A 20,882-nucleotide genomic window follows, 5' to 3' on the forward strand; every position below is an offset into this window, starting at 1 on the left:
AATGAAAGCATTTAAATGGTAGAGGAACACAGAGGAAAGCTGCTAATAAACCAAACGTTGCTAAGTTATCTGAGGGTGAAGTTACTGGAATGCCACTGTGCCTTTCCAGTTTAAAAAACAGGGCACACACACGTGCAGAGGGTGGGAGCAGCATGGTACCCTTCCCCAGATGAAAGGTTTTCTGGGATATAACCACACATCCTCTCTTCTGCCTGAAGCAGATTCTCCTCACTAGCACAGGAGGTTTGATTGGTTTGACTTCAACATTACATCTGGCAAAAAATGAACACTGAGCCCTAGTAAACATTTGGAAGCCCTTTGCCATTGCTGCTGCATGCTTTCCACCTAATTATACTTTGAAACTACTGCAAACTTGTTTCACACTTCACCAAAAATTATCAGATTTCAATTAACCAAGGCTATTAAAGAGGTAATTACAAGGGGGATGGAGGGATGGCATTGATAAGATTTCATTATCACCCATATGTTGCCTTTATTAAGAGTATTTTGTATTTAACAGTGACATTATTATCAGGACAAAATGGAAAATAACAGACATATGCTGAACCTTTCCTGCTTTAATACTGATCCAACGTCATCCTTTGTCCAGCTTTCAAAAAGACCTGGCAACCAGCATTAATATTCCTGACACTGTTTTGTCCCACTAAATCCAAGTCATCAGGTTATGGTGATGTAAAGATAGCATGGCATTAAAATTAGGCCAATAGAGAAAATGGGGGGGGTGGGCTTTTAAGATCACATACACTAAAAAAAAAAACCAAAAAAACAAAAAAAAACACCAAAAAAACCCACAAAAAACCAAACCCTACTGGTTGTTTTTTTTTAGCCTTTTGTGATACACCCCCAGCACAGTGAGGCACTCAGGGCAAGGACACCAGGTTTTATGGCAGCTTCTTCTGTGTTTAAAAACCAATCACGGGCCTTTTTTTTTTGCTGTTGCTTTTCTATTATCATTTTTTCCCCTCCCTTTCTTTCTCTTGCAGGGACTGAGGAGGAGGATGAAGGTGATGACCTGCTGTTGAGATCAGTGGATGAGTTCTGGTGGTTTCCCCACATGTGGAGTCACATGCAGCCCCACCTCTTCCACAACGAGTCCTCGCTGGTGGAGCAGATGATCCTCAACAAAGAATTTGCAATAGTGAGTAAAAGTTCCCAAAAGATTCACTAGAATACCTCTGTCTATATGACACCTGTGCATTTGCAAAGATAAGCAAAGGCAGAAAGGTTAGAAACTGAGCCCAAAAAGAGCCTTTCTGTGACTTAAACTTGGGCTGAATTTTGCCTTAGCCTTTTCTACTGACACAGGTTTTCTGAGGAGGGAGATGCCCCTCATCCAAGCATCCTTGTGAGATCACAGGGAACACAATCAGTGGGAACTCAGCAGGTACCAGCTGACCTTTTAAGCTTTAGGAAGGGGTTTGTACACAGGTTATCAGTTCCCTGAAGTCTGGCACAAATATCCTCACTAGGGGAGGGAGAAAGCTGCAGTGAACCCTACATGTGTATGGTTTGGGAGGAATCTTGACAAAGTAAATGAGGGAAGGTGCTGGATTTCACTGTGCTTTTTTTAAATGAGCTGCTTGAAAATATGCTTTTTACGTAGCTAACCTGTTGCTAATACTGACAGATAATGCTGTTTCTTTCCCTTTTCCTCATTTGTGCTGCTGTTCCATCCTCCCCACATGGCCCAGAGCTCAGAGCACTTGTACTATTTACAGCCCTTTCAGGGTGATTCTACTGGCTGACTGAGCAGGACAAAGAAAACCTGGAATCTACAAATGCTGGCTTTGGTAGAGACACTGTGTGGTCTGTGAGGAGGCCAAGGAATGCCAAGCAACCAGAGCCACTCAGAGGAGCAGAGTGACACAGTGGGGCTTTCCCAGATGCTCAGGGAACAGAAATCTCAGCCCTTCCCATCTCCTAGAGGCCAGGCTCCCTCCTCCCACCCCTCACATGAGCCAAGGCACATGGGGAAAAAGGCAGAGGCAAATGCCTGAACGAGCAGTTGGAAGCAATTTATTGCCTTGTTTATGAAAATGTTTTCCTAACAACCTTTACAGAAAATTAATTAAAAATGGCTTAACTGTTTAGTCTTCTTGCCAGACTTCCCCCTTTCCCATCTCCTGTTAGTACAGAGGCATTTTGGATGACTTCTCTTCCTTCCTACAGTTGCTGTCAGCCTCATTCCTGGCATGGCCTTTTCTGTAGCCTGGCCCATAGACCCAGAGTCGAGAATTTAAATGCAAGAGTCATTTTTTAAATAATCCATATCTCAAAAACACACAGTCCCTTCGTCTTTAAACCTGTGGGGAAATTCTCCTCATGCTTCCAGGAAACATGAAGTCCTCTAGGTCAAACCACCTCTAGGACTAAAATCTATAGCATAGCCTGAAAACAGAGCTGGTAATAGAGTCTGTTTTTAACTTCAACTCCAGAAAGATAAAGCCCGTCTCCTGAAGGGTAGGGACTCCTTAGGGTGCCTATAAATAAGGAGCTGATGTGAGTGAAAGGCTGCTGTTATTACACTTTTATTTCCTGCTAACATTTGGACAGGGGTTGTGCCAACCCCTTGACCTTGAATCTATATGAGCTGTACAATTTACTTACGAGAACATTTCTTTTCAAAAGGCTTCCTGTGAAAGTCTCTCTTGTGGGAGAAATTCATCTTCCCGCTATGACAGCCTTCCTGATGGCTATCAGAGAGGTCCCAGCCACGACTTTGGAGTGGGTTTGATTCCTCCCTGGATTTCACATCCTCGGCATCATGTATTACTTGGGAAAGAAACTCCCCGTTCCACAGCTGCACTTCTCCAAGTCCTCCAAGTTAAAGCAAACATCTTCTCATTATTCTTTGACTTCACAACCTGGATCCAAATTTAAATTAGAGATCCGGAACAATACTTACAAAATCTGCTTGATGTTACACATGTTTTGTTTGTTTTCTGATATCTTCATTTAGTATTACACCCAGGGGGACACAGCTTGATGCTGATGCCATTTCCTCTTGCGTTTCTCATTTATCGACCGTATTTCCCCACCTCCTGTTTTAGCTGCAGGTAGAGATGACACTTTGTGTGAGTTTCTGCAAGGAAAGCTGCAGTAATTCTGTGGAAGTGTGATCACATTAATTCCTCGCCTAGTGGGGTATTTCTTTGTTCATTTTGTTTCAAACATGACCAAGAAGGTAACAGGGTCTTCAGGAAGGGAGAGCACATCATTACATCCAAGAAAAACAGTCAAGGTTGCTTAAGATCCCAAATAAGACCCAAAAATTCCGTTTGTTAAGACCTGTTGGCTCCTCCTGCCTTTCTCTTTTTAGAAGAAAACTAAACCAGATCACACTGTCAGGAAACCTGCCCCCAAATCCCATCACAGCCATTTCTCCATGCAAGAGAGTATCAGGCTTGGGACTGACAAAGCACATGTAGAACACGTGTAGGAACTGGACACCCAAACAGTTTTGTACGCACAGAACTAATTGCTAATTAGATAACTAATTGCCTTGATTCCAGTGCAGATATGGACACCTCTGTGTATCCGGGGCTTAGCAAAATCAACAGCCTTCAAAGGACGCCCTTCCACGTGCATTTGTTTCAGAGGATCCCAAAACCCTTTAAAGACACTGAGCCTTGGATTAAATTGTGCAAACTGATAATACCTCCAGTATTATTGTCTTTGTTTGTAGGCAATGCAATGGATACACAAATAGGTAAACAAATTCCTGTCTCTGATAGCACATATTCCAAAAATAAACCAAACCTTGTTTGCACGGCCATCAGTAACACGATATTCTTCCTCCTCCTTTTCGTACATCCCTATTTGACAAAAACAAGTAGAATATATTTAATCCAAAGCCTGTAGCTCTTTATTTCATCCCTTGATTTGTTCACTCAGTGATTATCTTCTGGGCTCATTTGTGAGTGCACGTGCCCAAAGCACAGGAGAGACCGGGCAAAAAAACTCTCACTGACTGTCAAGGGAGCTGTGATCTGACACGGAGAAAGAAACAGATACAAAACAAATCAATTCAGAACCTTTACAGAAACACTCCTTGGCTTCAATCTCCTCTTATAAACCAACTACAGATGCACATTAGCACTTCCTCGGCCCGAAACTTCTGAGCTGCTCAAACCACAAGGAAACCATGGGCTTTTAATACACCAATTAAATACCAAGAATGCGAAGCCCAGTGACCACATATCAAAGGCAAAGTATCTACATGTGACGAAAACTGTCTAATTTGTCTCACTATTAATATCTGTACTCAGTGTTGGGAAGGAGAGATGCCCACAAGAGACTGCCTCTAAAAATGGCCTGTAAATGGTCTGCATATATAGGAAAACATTGTCCTGGGCAGTCAGGACACGCAACATTTAATTTTCCCGAGTAAACTGGAAATAGAACTGGCCAAAGGAAATGTGATTATCTGTTAGTTGTTTCTCCTTAAAGCCATGCCGGGTATCCGAGTGCCCGCCATGTATTTGTGGGATGAGCTATGGAGTGAGCAGGTTTGTATCCAGAGGCTCATTTCCTTTTCTTGTCGAGAACTCCTGAAAAGCTGCCTCATTTTATTTGTGAATGGCAGATTACCATGTCACCATCCCGTTGCCATGGCAACACCAGCATCAAGTGGTAAGCAGATAAACAGGATCTTACGCATATCCAGCCAGATCCCTCCCTTTGGATCTGCTGTTCAGGGCAGCGTGTTCATTATCTGCCTCGGGACACATTCGCCTCCCATTTCTGGTTCTGTGCACTCCCTAGCACAGGTCTGGTGCAGGTTTGCAGATTCAAGCTGACCCAGGATATTTAAGTTATCAGTTTAACAGCGTGAGCGTCACAGACCACTCAGGCAGGGTAATAAATGGCCAGACTTTATGAAACCTTTAGGTACAGATTTTTTTTCCTTTATACACATTCGTGGCCAAAAAAAAAAAAAAAAATAGGGAACAGGGTGATTTAACATTTCCCATTGCAGAGCTATCCCTCATTTCCCCCCTAAACTGACTCATGCCTCTCGAGTAAGTAATAGCATTAATAGGCTGAAATTACATTTTGTTCTCAGCAAACTGTGAAAGGGAGAGTTTGGGTCTCTCTTTTACAAGATCAGCCAGTAACTCAAGATCTTTACTAGTAAGGAATGGATAATTTTAAGTGGTTCCATTATGTGATGTTGGAAGAAGTGTTCCCTACAGATTTAACTTAATTTTTGTCAGTGAATCAAACCCCTTTCTTTGTTAAGTACTTGAAGATGCCCAGCAGAACCTGCTGTTCCTGGAATTAAAGTAATCAATGGATAATGTGGACAAGAGGAAGGACACAAAACCTCATATAATCTTCTCATATTTTGGCCATTTCTCTCTGCACATCAATTTTATAGGAATGGAAAAGAGCTGATGTATCCTGCAGTACTGGGAGTAAAATGAATTTGTGCCTCCAGAAGATATTTCCAAGATAACCTATAGATTATATTCATGAAAGTGCACATATTTCCACATAGAAATTGAGCCAAATATAAATATTTATGAAATGAAAAAGGAGTCTGGCTTTTTTTTTTTTTTTTTGCTTCTATCTTAATACCATGCTAAAAAATAAGCAGTTCAGAAGCTACGAGGAATATTTATTTACTTATTAAACAGGGAAGGAATCTTGTTCTTATTCCAGAAATAGGAAATGAAATCCCATGTGTGTCACCGCAACAATTTTTTTTTCCATCTGTTTGCTGCTCTGATGCTGTTTGATGGCTTAGCACTGGTTTACTGGATTACCTTTAAACAGGGCCAAACAGGCAGGATGGGTATTCAAATAGATGTCAAATCTATTCCGTGCAACAGTGACGTAACACAATCCAGGAGGATGATTTCTTCCTCTGGAGTTACCAACCTGTAGCTCCAGTTCCCTCCATTTTCAGCTTGCGTTAAATACAACAGGCACAAGTCTGCCTAAGGACACTCCAGTGGCACTGTGGGCAGGAAGAACAAAGCTTTGAATAACTCCCTGGGGGTTTTTTTCATCCCTAAAACACCTTCCTCCTGTGCTGCCTTGCAGGAGCACGGCATCCCGACCGGCATGGGCTACGCGGTGGCCCCGCACCACTCCGGGGTCTATCCCGTGCACATCCAGCTGTACGAGGCCTGGAAGAAGGTCTGGCACATCCGAGTGACCAGCACGGAAGAGTATCCACACCTGAAGCCTGCACGGTACAGACGGGGCTTCATCCACAATGGCATCATGGTACACTGCATTTCCATGTTCAGACACTTGTACTGCAGGGCCTCCCAGCGGGGCTGGGCTTGCTGGGCTCCAGCTTTCCCAGCAACCGCTAAAATTCCCCGTGATCCAGGATTTGTAAGGATGCCAAGATGGTGTGTTTGTTACGCGGCCAGTTTAGCAAAGGGGGAAAAAAAAAAATAGTCATACGAACTCGGGCAACTACAAACGTGCTTGTGGTGCCATCAACTACCAGCTCTGGGAAAGTCATTAAACTGCCTAAGACCTGTGTTTCCAGCTCTGCTTCATCTTTATGCATGAAAGGATTAGAAATCCATCACCTGGGAAGGTGAGCAGGTGTAAGTAATCTCCTCCTGTGAGGATGACACTTCTCCAAGGCCCCGGTGTCGGCTTTGCTTTGGAAATTCCCAGAGCCAGGGATTGGGACACCTGCCTGACTGCTCCAGACCCTGCACGTGTGTGAGGAGAGAGAAGGCTCCTCACACACACTTCAAAGTGCACAGAGGGCAGGAAGATGTATAAAATTATTTGGCCTGTCCCACATTTCAAGAGCAGGTCCCGGGATGGTTTCAAATCCCAGCTGATCTGAATATTCCCCGTGCACATCAAGCCAAAATTGTGATCCCCTAAACAAGGCAGAAGGAATGTCCTAACCCCAAGTTCCTGAACAGAGTCCAATTCCTACTGGAATAGACTCAAAATCAGCAGTGTATTTACACATGTATCCAAATGCTCTGCTGAATGTGGGTTTAGTTTGTTGTTTTCACCAAGTAAAAACACCAAAATATTGAATTAAGGGAGACAAAAGTCCTTCCCCCGGTCAGTTACGTCTCTGCATGGATTAGGCAATCCCTGTAAGGCGCTGTTCTTTTGTTCTCAGGTGCTCCCTCGACAGACCTGTGGCCTTTTCACTCACACCATTTTTTACAAGGAATATCCTGGGGGCCCTCAGGAGCTGGACAAAAGCATCCGAGGAGGTGAACTGTTCCTCACCATTCTCCTGAATCCCGTAGGTACCTTCTTTTGCTATTTTTTTTTGGACTAACAGGGAGGAGGGAGGGAGGAAAGGAAGGAGATCAGTCTTCCTGGATCTGGTTTGGGAAATAAAAAGCAGGACCACTTGCTCAGGGGTAACAAGCAGCTTAAGAAGAAAGGAGAACAATGTCTTCTGCCTATTTTGAACTACAGCTGTATGCAACAAGTTCCTGGAAAATGCATGAATTTCATCTCCATAGTGTTTCCCAACTGAAAACTGGGAAGAAACTTGTCTGAGACAGCAAGAGTAGAAAAACCTGTGATCTTATTCCTCTTTTCCTTTCTTCCACAAGCTTGGCTCCTCAGAAACTCCTGATACAGCTCGGTGGAAACCCCAGAGCTCAGGCCTGATATCATTCCTCCACCACTGGCTCTTAAGAGCAGGTTTTGAGCAGCTAAAAAGTCTGATGCCATTTAAGACAGCAGCCTAAAGGTGCAAGGAGCAAGGACAACAAAACAAAAAAAGCCATATATCAGTTATTTTGTCCTCCCTTGGTCCTGCTCCACCCAAAGAAGCTGCGCTAGTCACAAGATAAATGTCCCTTGTCTTGCCAGGTGGCCTCATTTTCAGTGGGTTTAAATTGCAGCACTCATTGACTCCTCTGCAGAGCTAAAGAAACTTCAGGTGGAGCTGACTCTCAAATTCAGGTCACTTTTATTTAGACACCTAAATATAGATTTTTTTTTTTTTTTTTTTGGTATTATATAATTAGATGCTTGGGGGTGAAAATTTTGGCTGGGGAGCTAAGTTGGCATCCGAGCCAGATTCAGTGGGCTTAAAGAAATGGGATATTTCTATCAGGAATTTGCCTGTACCACCCACGTGACACCCAATTTGAGAATAAAAAACATCCCTGTTCTTTATCCTATCCCTCCCTTCCTTGCAGTTCTCTCAGGCTGGCTTTTCTCCCCATAGTTTCCTAAAGTGTAACTTGGAATTTAAGCTTAGCTCTAGCACGCTTCGGTCAATACCTGTGCATTTTTCACTGATCTGAAGATTCCCTCAGATGTGGGCAGAGCATGTTTTCACTCCACGAGTGCTGCTTGCAACAGCCCAAATTCCTCAGCCAATCTACGTCCCAATAACTTGGGAGTGCAATATATATTGTCGTGTGGCATTTGAAAAGAACAGCTTCTCTTTACTCTTAATGTTTAAATTCCCCCCTCCCACGTTTATGGAAGGGAAGACTTTTATTTAGTGCAAAAGTGCAGTGTTTCAGTGGTTAGCTTGCAAAAGTTCACAAGCTAGTACCCAAAATCCAGGGTCTGAAAAGAATCAATATAGTGCCTATTCCACTGGCCAGGTGCAAATGCAGCTGGATTAAAAAGATATGCCTTGGATGTGATGTGTTCTCCAAACTGGCAGCAGCACACGCTGCAATAGCAGCAGGACACTTCCCATCTTATATCCTGGAAGGTTTTCACACACCTCCCTTCATTAATAAGCTTCCTTAGTGTTTGGATATCAGCTTGGATAACCAGTACCAAATATATTCACTGGTCAGGGAGAATAAGAGTACACCAGATTGTAGTTCAGTTCAGCTCCACATTATCTACAGACTAGGCTTCCAGAAGTGAAAAGCCACAATTTACACTCCAGTAAATAGAATTATTACGTGTATCTCCCCCACACACAGTTCAAGACAGACTTTCTCAGACTGTTTCAAACTTCAGGAATAATCCCAGTGCCTTGACTAAAATCAGCAATCAGCACACCACCTCCTTTGGCTGTGGATTACAGTTTGAGAGGAAACATGTTTTTCAAGAGGGGTTTACAGGAATCTTGTCCCTTACTCGGGTCTTAATTAGCAATTCCAGCAAACGTATCACAAACAAATATTAAGCTCAAACACCAAAAATGTTTGCACTTCCATGCAGTTGGTTAGATTAGAAAGTGCCCAAGTGACACTGCATTGGAACAAAGACTTTGCAGAGAGACTGTCAAGGGGATCTTCCGAAGGGATTTTTTTTTTTTTTTTTAAATGGCTGCTACTGAGCACTCTGTGGCTCAGAGAGATATTTTCACTTTCTAATTTATGAATCCTGAAGATGAGTCATGTCTGGCAGAGATGATTTAGTAGCAGGCAGAGGAGGGATAAATTCCACCAAGACCCACAGAAATCAAACCAACTTTCCTTTGAGTCTTAATGAGGGTGACAGGAATTCCAGCCAGACCTTTCCAGGCTCCAGCTAATGCAGGGAGTCTGCAGTTTGTGGGGGACTTATTCTTCGCATAAACACTTCAAAGCAAAGCTCATTAAAGGTAGTGGGAAAGTCTCGGCGAACAGACGGGGCTGGAAATAAACCCAAACAGTGAAACTCTTCCAAAAGGTATCAATCCAGCTCCCCTCCGAAGGGTCTCCTTCATTTGGAGGCTCAGAACAATAACAAGGAGCTTCAGCTGGATGCACAAATAAGAAATACATGTACACTTTGGGGTAGAAAATGAGATATTATTACCTTTTGGGGTTTTCCTTCACAAGCAATGAAATGTTCAGCTGAAATGTTTTTATCTCTCTCCCTTGCCAGGCCAAAGCTGGATGTTTAATCAGTGATAAGTTTTATCATCTCTGATGTTATTTGCTATGTTGTCTGACAAAGATCAAAACCCAGTTATTCACTACAGCTTAATTAGGACAGACCTCCCAAAAGTCGTAGCATCAGCACTTGCACATCAGCAGTGAAAGCAGAGCAGCAAAACCACCACAATCAGTAGAAAGAAGGGAAGGGAAAATATGACATCTAAAACTTCAGCCAGTCAAAGCTGAAAAAACTGGTTTTGTGCCTAATCTAATTATAATTAAAATTAATTTTTTTATGGCATTACATTCATTTTCAGCAGGTTTTTTTTTAAATTCTACTTCTCATTATTTACTTAGCTTAATTGTCCTTTAGAATGACTTTTTCTTCTCACAGAATATATCCAAAGCCCCCTTCCTCTCTGCTCACTTCAGCAGTTCTGTGCCACGTTCCTTTTCTCAGCCTCCCCTTTCTATTTAAACACATTCCCATCAACTTTCCATGCACTTCTGGTTTTGACACACTCCATAGAGAAAGACAAGTTAAGCAGCACTAAAATCAACCCCTCTGGTAACATACAATTTCCAAACTGAAATACTTCCAGCTGCAAAAAGCAAAAAAATCTCCATTGGAGTTGAAGTTTTAAAGGAGATTTTCTACCTCCACATGTCAGGCTCAAAACTCAGTGGGTTCAGCCCATGTTCCCTGACTGTTGGCCTTCATTCAGCCTCCTGGGGAAAGCCCTGACATATTTAAAGGGTGCTTTTACAAATTGTTCCATTTATCACCTCTCCAGCAGCCACAGGGTCTCCCACTATCTGTCTGCTGGCTCCTCTCCTTTACTCCCCTGCTCCACAGGCCATAAACAACAGCCATAAACATTTAACAGCCAAGATAAGCTAATAAATACAGCCTTAAATATTATTACCCCTACAAACAACAGCCAGAGAGTCATTTCTCCTTAAAAAAACCCACCTCTTTGATCCTGAGAGCTTTTTATTAAGCCAGCAAGTGACAGCACAAAAGGCACCTCTGTCAAACACGGTCTGTTTTTATTCCATCTCCCACTGTCTCCTTTCCATAGCTCCACCATGACAATGTGCACAGGCCATTCCTGCATTTTATTTTTATATATATATATATATATATAAATCTCTCTCCTCTAGATCTACACCTGCCTCACCACAGAGGATCTAGAGTCAGGCACACCCCGCACAACACTCTTTGTCCACAAAGCCAACAAAACGCAACTAATTTGCCCACTGAGAGCTCAGCCCATTCCTAAACCTCATTAAAACAGAAAAGCAGCAGAAAGAGGGAAAAGTGAAACACTTCTTCAGACTCCTCTTCCCCCTTCAATCAAACATCCCTGAGAAGCTTTAGCTGGAGGTGAAGTGTGGCAGATGAATTTCAGGAAGATTAGCTCCTTTTGCTGGAATTTGGCTGGCGAGAGCGAAACCAGGCTGGTGATTGAAAGGTAACTCTGAACTCCACTCAGCAGAAGCTACAGGCAGCCCAGAATAATAATGTTCATTATTATTCCAACTCCCCTGGAAGTGGCATGGGATGCTTTTAATTTTGAAGGCCACTTAAATGCATTTACATTTTTAAACTCTCACCGTAACTAAAGGGTTATTGCTCATTCCCAGCCCGTTGGAGCTGGGTTCTCCATGTCCCACATGGGCCATACTTGGAAGATTTTCTTCTTGTTTCCTGCTCTCCCTCATCACAGAAACAGATGAGAATCACATGTTATTGCTTCAGCATATTAAAAGTAAATGCAGAGAGGGGTTAATTTATACCTTCCACAAGAGATTTGGGAGTGTTATTATGAAACATCTTGAGTGTTAATAATATTTTTCTTCTTATTTGCTTTGTTTCTCTGAGCAGAGCTGCAGAAAGAATAAAAAATAACCTTGGGCATTGGAGGAAATGTGCTGCAATCCAAAAGTAATTCATAATGCAGCTCTACTAAGGGCCCTGTGAATTGAGCATCTCAGCATAATTTGGAGACAGGAAAAAAAAAAAAAGGAAGCAACCTCCCCACTAAAAAAAAGTCAATATTTCTTGAGCTGCAATTAGCAAGGTATTGCCTCCAGGGACAGATGTGTCCCTCTCCAACCTGACAAGAGGGAAATGTTCAATCTACCAAATTAAAAGGGAGTTTTGTTAGCGAGTTCATCAGAATTTATCTTAGTGGTCACAAATGCACCGAACCAACTCCAACCTTCCTCAGGCTTTTGATTCTTTTTTTTTTTTTCTCCCCTTTGTAAATCATTATTTTTCCCCCCCTCATCCCACATGGCCACCCCAGCTGCACAGAGCTGGCATAGGAAAAATATTATCCCGTGGAAACTCGAGCCTCCAGGAGCAGATTTAGAAACTAATTAGCTCGAAACTCGGAGCATGAAGAAAATATCTGAAGGATAACACATCCCCTCTTTCCTTCTTTCATGACATTTCCCTGCTTTGTGCAGGCTGATGCTCCACACCACACTTATTTTAGCAGAATTACTCCCCAGCAAGTTGGGTGATGGCAGAAATAGCAACAAACAACTGCATCCAGCAAGGGGGGTACTGGGCAAAGAGAGAGGGAGGGAATCTGTTACCTTCAAGCCCACACCACCCACGAATTTATTAAAGTGTCAGGAGCAAGCCTTTAAGGTAAAAAACCAGCTGACTCAATTCCCTGATTATTGAAAATGAATCCTTAATAGAAGCAAATGGACAAGAGCGAAATCTCCTCGCTGCGTTCGCCAGTCAAAATTAATTGGGAAGTGGCTGATTGGAGAATATTATATCCTCTAGTGAACTGAAAATGCTGGGGGTTTGGTTTGTTGGTTTTTTTCTTTCCTCTGAAACCAAGAGTGGAGAATTAAATTAACTCTGAGGTTTGTTTGCTCAGGGTAGGCCACCGAAATGGATTAATTAATCATCATTTATGAACACTCCATAACGCAGAGCCGTCAGCTCTCCAGAAAACTGCTGGAATAGCAACATGACAGGAGAAGAGTTATAAAAACAAGTGATAAATTTCCTGCATCTCCAATCTATATCAACCTGCCTGGCACTTCCTTGCAGTTCTAAAGTAAATATCCCAGTGCAAACTCCTCCTTAGCATTTATGAGAATGTCCAGTACCAAAAGGGTGATCTGAGAGACTTTTCCTTCCTCTGCCTGTAGACTATGAAGGGCCATGTCAAGGATAACAGGCACAATCCATCCCATCATCCCAAGCACAGTTAGAGCCAGGCCTTGTTTAACCACATTGAAGAGAAATGTCTTATCCAAACTAAGAATCATTTTGACCTTTTTTTTTTTTTTTTGCCTCTATAGCCCTGCTTCATGTTGAGTGTGACTTAAGCCAGTTGTACCCAAAACCAGTTTAATCCGCTCTACTTCTTTAATTTGAACTTGGGTTTATTCTTGAGCCTGAACTGAATAGATTTTTTTTTTTTTCTGAGAGAGTTTATAGTCTAAGGAAGTCTTTTCAATGAGAAAACATAGATAGCAAGAAAACAAATTCCTATATCATGAATTTCACATGCCCTCATAGTAAAAAAAAGAAAGCCATTTTATTTAATTGCAGACTTTAAAAAAAAAATAAATATATAACTAATAGATAGAACTGATGGATTGAAACTTCCTAACTAGTTTCCTTTATCTTGGACCCCGCACATCCATGGTGTCAAAAATGTGTATAACCTGGGAAACAGCTGCTGTGCTGGAATATGGCCATGATTAGGCCTTTATTTCAGAAGCAGAACTTGGATAAATATTAGAAAATAAAAATAAGAAAGCAAACCCAGCAGCTTTATTCTCACAGGGAAAGGAACAACGCACAGCATTTTTCTGTCAATAATAAAGAATTCATTTAAAGCGTAGCAACTAAATAATGGAAAAGTAGGAAGCGTTCCCAGGTAAACGAGAAACAATTTTGCTCTTTGAATAGGGAATTTTAAAACAACATAGATGCTCTTTTGTACAGCTGTCCCAAGGCCACGTCCCACCACTGATGGACAGCAGCTTCCCCTCCCATCCCTGGGAACACTTGGCCTGGAAAACAGACCCAGTCATGAATACGGGCACGGGAAATAAAACATCACTCAACCGCTTTTTGTTTCCCCTTCAGTCAAAGGCAAAAATGTTTCTTTCCAGACACTGCCTTTGTTGCTTTCTTTAGAGAGAGATATCATGTTTGGAAAATATTTGATTATCCTGTCGAGAAGGTTCAAATATAAAAAGATGTGCAGAGAGGAAATAGAGTAAAAGTTAAAAAAAAAAAAAAAACCAGGCGGTGATTTTCGGGCGTATAAATGATTTCGCTTCAGCGGCAGAAGGGTCATGAATATGAATAGCGCCGAATTCCAAAGACACGATTTGTCATTATTCAAATTAGTGCTTTGTCAACACAAAGCTCTCCCTTCCCCGGTTCCTCCGGGCGCTGCCGCACAAACGGCTGCGTTAAGGACCTGAGCGTCCCGGGATTCACCACCGGGAACGGGGCTCTGGCTCACAGGGTACAAAGTCTGTAACCCACAACGGGAGGCTGCTCAGGCTGGGAAATACATGGAACATTCCAAAGGGAAGGAGGCACGTCCGTGGCCAGCCTGGCACGGAGCTGCTCCGGGTTATAGCAAGGGAACGCTTGGCAGCCGGGCGTTCCTCAGCTGTGACATCCCATCGCGCATCCAGACGTACAACAGCAAGATCCCGTTGGGAGAGTTCGCTCTTGGAGCAGCCAGGCAGCGTTTTCTGAGCACAACGGGAAAAGGTGGAACAGCAAACCTCGTTTTTCTGGGAAATATGCACGCAGGAGAGGAGCTGAGCAGGAAATGCACTTCCACGGATTTCCCAGCGTGTCTCTGTCATGCACAAGGCTGAGCTGTACCCCTGGTTTGTTTTGCGTGCATTAATCCCTCCCTGCCTTGCAAATCTTACTGAAGAGGTGCAAAAGCAAGGGAAAATGTTCTTAAAGACAGTGAGCAACAAGTTCCTCTTAGAGGAGCAGGATTCCCACATGGGCCCTATCTCTGGATCATGGGATGTCCAGCAATGGGTCGGGGCCAAATAATGAGCAGGAGGAAAGGACCTAAAAGGGAACACTGATCCTATATAACTCTGGAATGGCTGAGAGAATGAGGTGGAGTACATTTACACATAAGTTTTGTTGTTGACTTCTCCATGGCAAGTGCTTGGTTGACAGATAAGAGTTTCAAGCATCAACATCAAGAAACCAGCCAATGTTTTATTCCCCATGTGGGATTGCCATCCTTGAGATTGGGGGCCATTTCAGCTGGAAGCTGGAGCACTAACAGGGGTGGGTTAGTTTGAAAACCCCACAGAGTTCAGCACTTCTCTCAAACTCCTCTTTAAAGCTCTGTCCACACTCCAGGACCTACAGCAGCTGGCAGTTCTCCAGGGTGAATCTCCCCAGAAAAACCAAACATGTTTTCCAGTCTCAAAGTAGACTAACATTCTAGTGCCCTCCAGAGGCAGGTGGATAATCTTTGTCCAAAACTAAGTGCTTTTTGCCAAGACTATACTAAGTTTGGCAATTACAGGAGGAAACAAACCTCTACACTCTGCATTAATAGTTGTGCATCAAGTGTGAGCACAGAAGGCAGTTTCAGGGCACTCCAATATTGGTTTATAGTCCAATAATTTTGAAACAAGCCCTTTGTTTTTCTCTGCTACCTAACCTACATTTCATTTTATGTATAACATAAGCACGCATATGCAAAAATTACAGGTAGAGAATACACTATAGATGCATAATTTCTGGATAGAACTGATTTTAAAGAGCCCTGGAAACAAGAACCAGAGTGTGAAATGGTGTGGTGGTGCTGCCATTGTTCGTAAATTAATCTCATGTCATAGGTGTGACCAGTTCAGGCTTGTCAGCCAGTCACTCACCAAATATTATGGTTTAGGAGCAGAGGAGTTCCTAAACAGCCCAATGCACAATGTGGTTTCTGTTGGGGTCTGTCAAGTGAAGGCTGTGTAAAACACCTTTCTTTCCCCCTACCCACCCAGCCTAGTGGAAATAATATGATTTAGCAGCCAGAATGGCACATTAACTTCACAGGTGCTCTCAGAAATTTAGGACCTCTGTTCTCCTCTCACCTCTTTCTTGAGAGCACAGCTACTGCAGACCACTGAGGGCACCCCTGAAATGTTAGTACAGAGCAGGCAGAAGAAAACAGGAGGGAAAAGTTCATTATAACAGTAAAAATCTGAATTTCCATGGTCTGAGGGCCACAGGTCTCCATTCAGATCCATGTAATTCCCCAGCACCAGCACCAGCCCATTGCATTTTCCATGGATTGATGCATGTGCATGGAAGCAGACTTTAGTGCCCATCCGTGCTGTAAACATGAACAGCAAAAAACCCCCTCCTTTGTCTCAAGTGATTTGGAGGTAGATAACAAAGAATTAGCCCTGTTTTTATCCCATGAATAATCCATCAGATCTGAGGTTTCTCACTTCAAAAAAGATCAAGGAGCAAAAGAAGTCTGGAGAGAAGTCCAAGATCTTTTGACTCCATAAAAACCGATCAATTGGATCTTTTAAATGGGTTGGCAGCCCAATGAAACTCCTGAAATAAAGGTACTTGTAGGAAATAGGTATTAACATTGAAAGAAAGTCTCCTCCATTTCCAAGGGTAAACAAAGCACAAGGAGCACACAGATTTACTTGGAGAACTTCATTTGCTGCAATAATATTAAATGTCATTGGCAGACCTGTGGCATCAAAAACCACTTCAGAGACAGGATTATATCCCCCATTAACATTTCCTACAAGTATTTTCATCACTTAGCTTGGAGGAAGCACTTGTCATGTTTTCAGGAGCTGAACTCTAAACTAGGAAGGATATGTTTGTGTTGGGTTTTCTGGGGGAGAAGAAGATGATTCATTACCTTCCCTATAAGTTTCTGGGGTACTACACAGACACATGCACCAAGTTTAGGGTAATTTTAATGTTCACTCTGTGTCAAATACTTTTGGTCATAAAATGCACTGGCTCTGGAACCCACCAAGTCAAGCCAACAGCAAAAAGAACTTGCACAGTTGCCAACCTTGGCTCAACAGAGGCTGAGAACAGAATAAAAGTGAAGGATAAATTACTTTCAGTGGGATAAAGTGTGCACACTGCAAACCCACTGCAGAGGGGCCATGAGGGACACTCTCCTAAGCTCTATCTGTCTCCACCTTACAGAAGTACTAAAAGCCTTGTTAATAATTTAACAAACTAATGGACGTGTTTTTAAACCTTGTGGACTCTCATTTAGAGAAGCACCACGTTGGCGGAGCGAGACGGGGAGAGTGGGAAGCTTGTGGCTTTTTATCCCACAGGGATTATGAAAGTCAGGAGAGCACAGTGTGCTCTGGACAAGCTTGGGACCGCAAAAAAAACAATGGGAAAATTTCATCTCCGGGTGGATCAGTGGTAACAACCTTTCTGAGACACACCTGGGCATTCTGCAGATATTTTAGACACGAAGGTCCCAAATTTTGAGACTCAGCACTTCCCACCAATGTAGCTGCTGGGAAGCCTGGGTGCCACCCAGCTGAGACACGTGTTTCCAGAGCTCTAACTCAAGGACCAGGCTGCCAGGACAGCCCACCTGGTTTCTAGCCATAAACTACCCTCAGCAAGGACAGCACACACCTTGATATTCCAAGGATTGCCTCAAACTACATCCAGCTCTCCCCAGGACATTAGAGAGGAAAAGAAACCACAACTCACCGACCTGGACGTGTCTCCTGCTGCAGCTTTCCAAAGAGGAAGGGACACGTACTCCCCTGCAGTCTCTCCCCTTGTGCCTGCACATCACTTTATAAGCTCACACTTCCCATTCCTAATCATCCAAACCAGGGCTCACCTGGGCACAGATACCTCTCTGCAAACCAAACCCTTTACCTGTGAATCAGCTGTCCTCAGATCCTTAAATACTCTTGGCTCCTACCCCCAACCCCTGCCTGCAGCTGGAATCAGATTCCACTGCCATTCCATCCTGTCCCAGGCTGACGTGCTGAGGGAAAGAGCCAAGTAACAACACCCAGTTTATGGCACCTTCACAAACCTAAATAATGGCAATCTAATGAACAGTTGCTCTTTTCAAAAATCAGTAAGACAAGAGGGCATGGTCTTAGGCTGTGCCAGGGGAGGTTTAGGTTAGATATCAGGAAGAAATTCTTTACAGAGAGGGTAATGAGGCATTGGAATGGGCTGCCCAGGGAAGTGGTGGATTCTCTGTCCCTGGAGGTTTTTAAGATGAGACTGGATGTGGCATCAGTGCCATGGCGTAGTAACCATGGTGGTAGTGGATTGGATCAAGGGTTGGACTTGATGATCTCAGAGGTCCCTTCCGACCCAGCTGATTCTATGATTCTATGAAACCGGGCCCTGCAGCCAGAGTTTAACCACCTCGGCCCTGAAATGAAGCTTTGGCTGCACATCCAAGGACCAGAGCTCCCTCAGAGGTGCCGGGGACTCCTCACGGAGGGGTCCCATACGCCAGCACCTCACCTGCCCAGGGGCGAGGAACAGGGGAGGAAAGAGGAGGATGAGAAGCATGACCAGTTTAACTTTTCCACTCTCTTCTTTCGGGTTTGGGGGCGGGGGGGAGAGGGTCTGGCAAAGCTGCCAGGAGTCCCGTGACTGGAAGCCCCCCCTCTTGCCTCCCAGATCAGCATCTTCATGACCCACCTGTCCAACTACGGCAACGACCGCCTGGGCCTCTACACCTTTGCCAACCTGGCCAGCTTCGTCAAGAGCTCCACCAACCTCAACCTGCAGACGCTGCCCCCGCTCCAGCTGGCCCACAAGTACTTCCAGCTCTTCCCGGAGCAGACAGACCCTCTCTGGCAGGTAACGCCACATCCTCTCCCTCCTCCCATCACAATCCGCCTCTTGCAATGAGAATTTCTTCAGGTAAAAAGGGGTCTTTCGTTCGCCGGGTTTTATTTTGCCTTCACGGGTAGTAGAAAGATAAGGGGATGAATAATATGCCACATTTCTATTTCATCCTTCCTTTTTGCATCCTCATGTCAACCAAAAGCATCTTGACACCCCAGAAAGTAATGCCTTCAGAGGTTTCCTTTTTAACCTCGAATGACAACCTGATTAAATCAATGTTTTAAAAAAACTTGATTAAATCAATGTTTTAAAAAAACTTGATTAAATCAATGTTTTCATCTTTTTTTTTCCCCTTCTTTTCCTTCTCTCTTCTCCTGATGACCGAAATTATCCCTCAGTCATGCAAAACCATTAGACACACGCTGTGGGGTTTTACTCCTCAGTGTAACTAATGCTGTGCATTTAGATCCTGCAAAGATTGTTCGTGCAAAAATTTAGGGTGGTGCAATGAACCCAAACCCCTTTCTTCCCTCAGAACCCGTGTGACGACAAACGGCACAGGGACATCTGGTCCAGAGACAAAACTTGTGACCACCTGCCCAAATTCCTGGTGATAGGACCCCAGAAAACAGGTAAGAAGCCATAAATTTGTAAGCCAAGTTTTGTACCCGTGTGTTTGTGTCCTGTAAAAAGAAGACAACTCCCTGCCATGGAGATCCCTGTGGAGTTCTGTAGTTACACCTTCACTGCCAACAGAAAGGGACAACTGTTTGTGCCATAAAATTGCTTCATTCACCATAAAAAAAAACCAAAACATTCCTGGGATTTTAAAGTGTACTCATTGCACACAGATGGATAGCCCTGAGACAGGCAATTCGTTCCTCAGAACAGACTCCCAGGAAAAACACACCGAGGACAAAAGTGCAGTTCTGGGAGCCCCAAGAGCATCATCCCACAGTCAGAGCTTTCAGAAACTTTCTGGAATGAATAAAGTCAAAGGTGCTTTTTTCTCCTATTTCTAATGGCATCCCTTTTTGTTACCTTAGGAACAACAGCCCTTTATTTATTCCTTCTGATGCATCCTTCCATTATCAGTAACCTCCCCAGCCCAAAAACTTTTGAGGAAGTTCAGTTCTTCAATGGCAACAACTACCACAAGGGAATTGACTGGTAAGGAGAAGAACAAATTCATTATTAATACATGGAAAATGACAATGGAACAATTCCAGGAGCATGTATGACACCACCATAATTACTGGATGAATTTGTTATGCTTGGCATTATCGGACAGAGGGAGAGTCTAATTGGTTATGATGGGACATTTAATCAAGTCCTTAATTTTGTTTAGATACTGCAGTAACAATTTCCTGATTTTTCACACCAAGATTTTTCATGCAAGAGCCAGCTCAGGCATCATTTCTGTCTTCATGCTGAACAGCATCTCTGTTTCTGCACTGAGTTACACCCTTTTCCTTCAAAAGTGGCTTTTCATGAAGTAAGGTTTGATTCATCTCTCCATGAGAATCCATCCAATCAATTTTAAACAGATTTCGAAGCCAAAATTCAAATCTCGCATTCCGAAAGCGTCCAAAAGCAAAGATTTGTCAGCTCCAAAATGAAGTACTTCAGCAATGTTAAAATTAAATGGTTGACATTTTGAAGCTTTTCCCATTTTTTTTATCCTGCAGCTAAAACTGAACTCACTCCAGACTGGTGAAAGATATTCCTTTGACACCGGACTTATTAGCAGAAATCCCATCCGTCAAAGGAAAGACCTAATTACCTGACTTCGGGGTGGCTTTAGCTATTACCAGCACCACCTAAGAGCCAAGATTCATTCCCCTTATTCCAGCCTGGAGTGAGTGGAGAAATTCAATTTTGCTTCTGCAGGATTATGTCTGAAAAATCCACCTTTTCAATGGGGAGCGCAGGGACACGACCCTTTTGTGCTGCTGCCGATTCTTAACAAGTCTCCTCCCCTCCCAGGTACATGGGTTTCTTCCCCACTCCTTCCAACGTGACCACCGACCTCCTCTTCGAGAAAAGTGCCAACTATTTCCACTCTGAGGAAGCTCCCAAGAGAGCTGCTTCCCTCATCCCCAAGGCCAAGATCATCACCATCCTCATCGACCCGTCGGACCGGGCGTATTCCTGGTACCAGGTACGGGGAGATCGGTGGCGGGGGATGACGGTCGGCATCGGTGGGGATTCGT

At 43.5% G+C, this 20,882-nt stretch overlaps 1 protein-coding gene across 3 annotated transcripts in view; it reads left to right on the plus strand.

The window, feature by feature from the left end:
- Positions 1–20,882, plus strand: part of NDST4 (N-deacetylase and N-sulfotransferase 4) — a 108,789-nt gene that overhangs the window by 78,596 nt on the left and 9,311 nt on the right. For all 3 annotated transcript variants that reach the window (XM_032684664.1, XM_032684663.1, XM_032684662.1), the window contains 7 exons: positions 1,005–1,159; positions 6,070–6,255; positions 7,133–7,261; positions 18,499–18,681; positions 19,205–19,301; positions 19,716–19,839; positions 20,656–20,830. In XM_032684664.1, the coding sequence (XP_032540555.1) occupies positions 1,005–1,159; positions 6,070–6,255; positions 7,133–7,261; positions 18,499–18,681; positions 19,205–19,301; positions 19,716–19,839; positions 20,656–20,830 (1,049 nt within the window). The remainder of the gene's footprint in view (positions 1–1,004; positions 1,160–6,069; positions 6,256–7,132; positions 7,262–18,498; positions 18,682–19,204; positions 19,302–19,715; positions 19,840–20,655; positions 20,831–20,882) is intronic.

This window comes from Chiroxiphia lanceolata, chromosome 4 (genome assembly GCF_009829145.1).
Source record: "Chiroxiphia lanceolata isolate bChiLan1 chromosome 4, bChiLan1.pri, whole genome shotgun sequence".
NCBI lineage: Eukaryota > Metazoa > Chordata > Aves > Passeriformes > Pipridae > Chiroxiphia > Chiroxiphia lanceolata.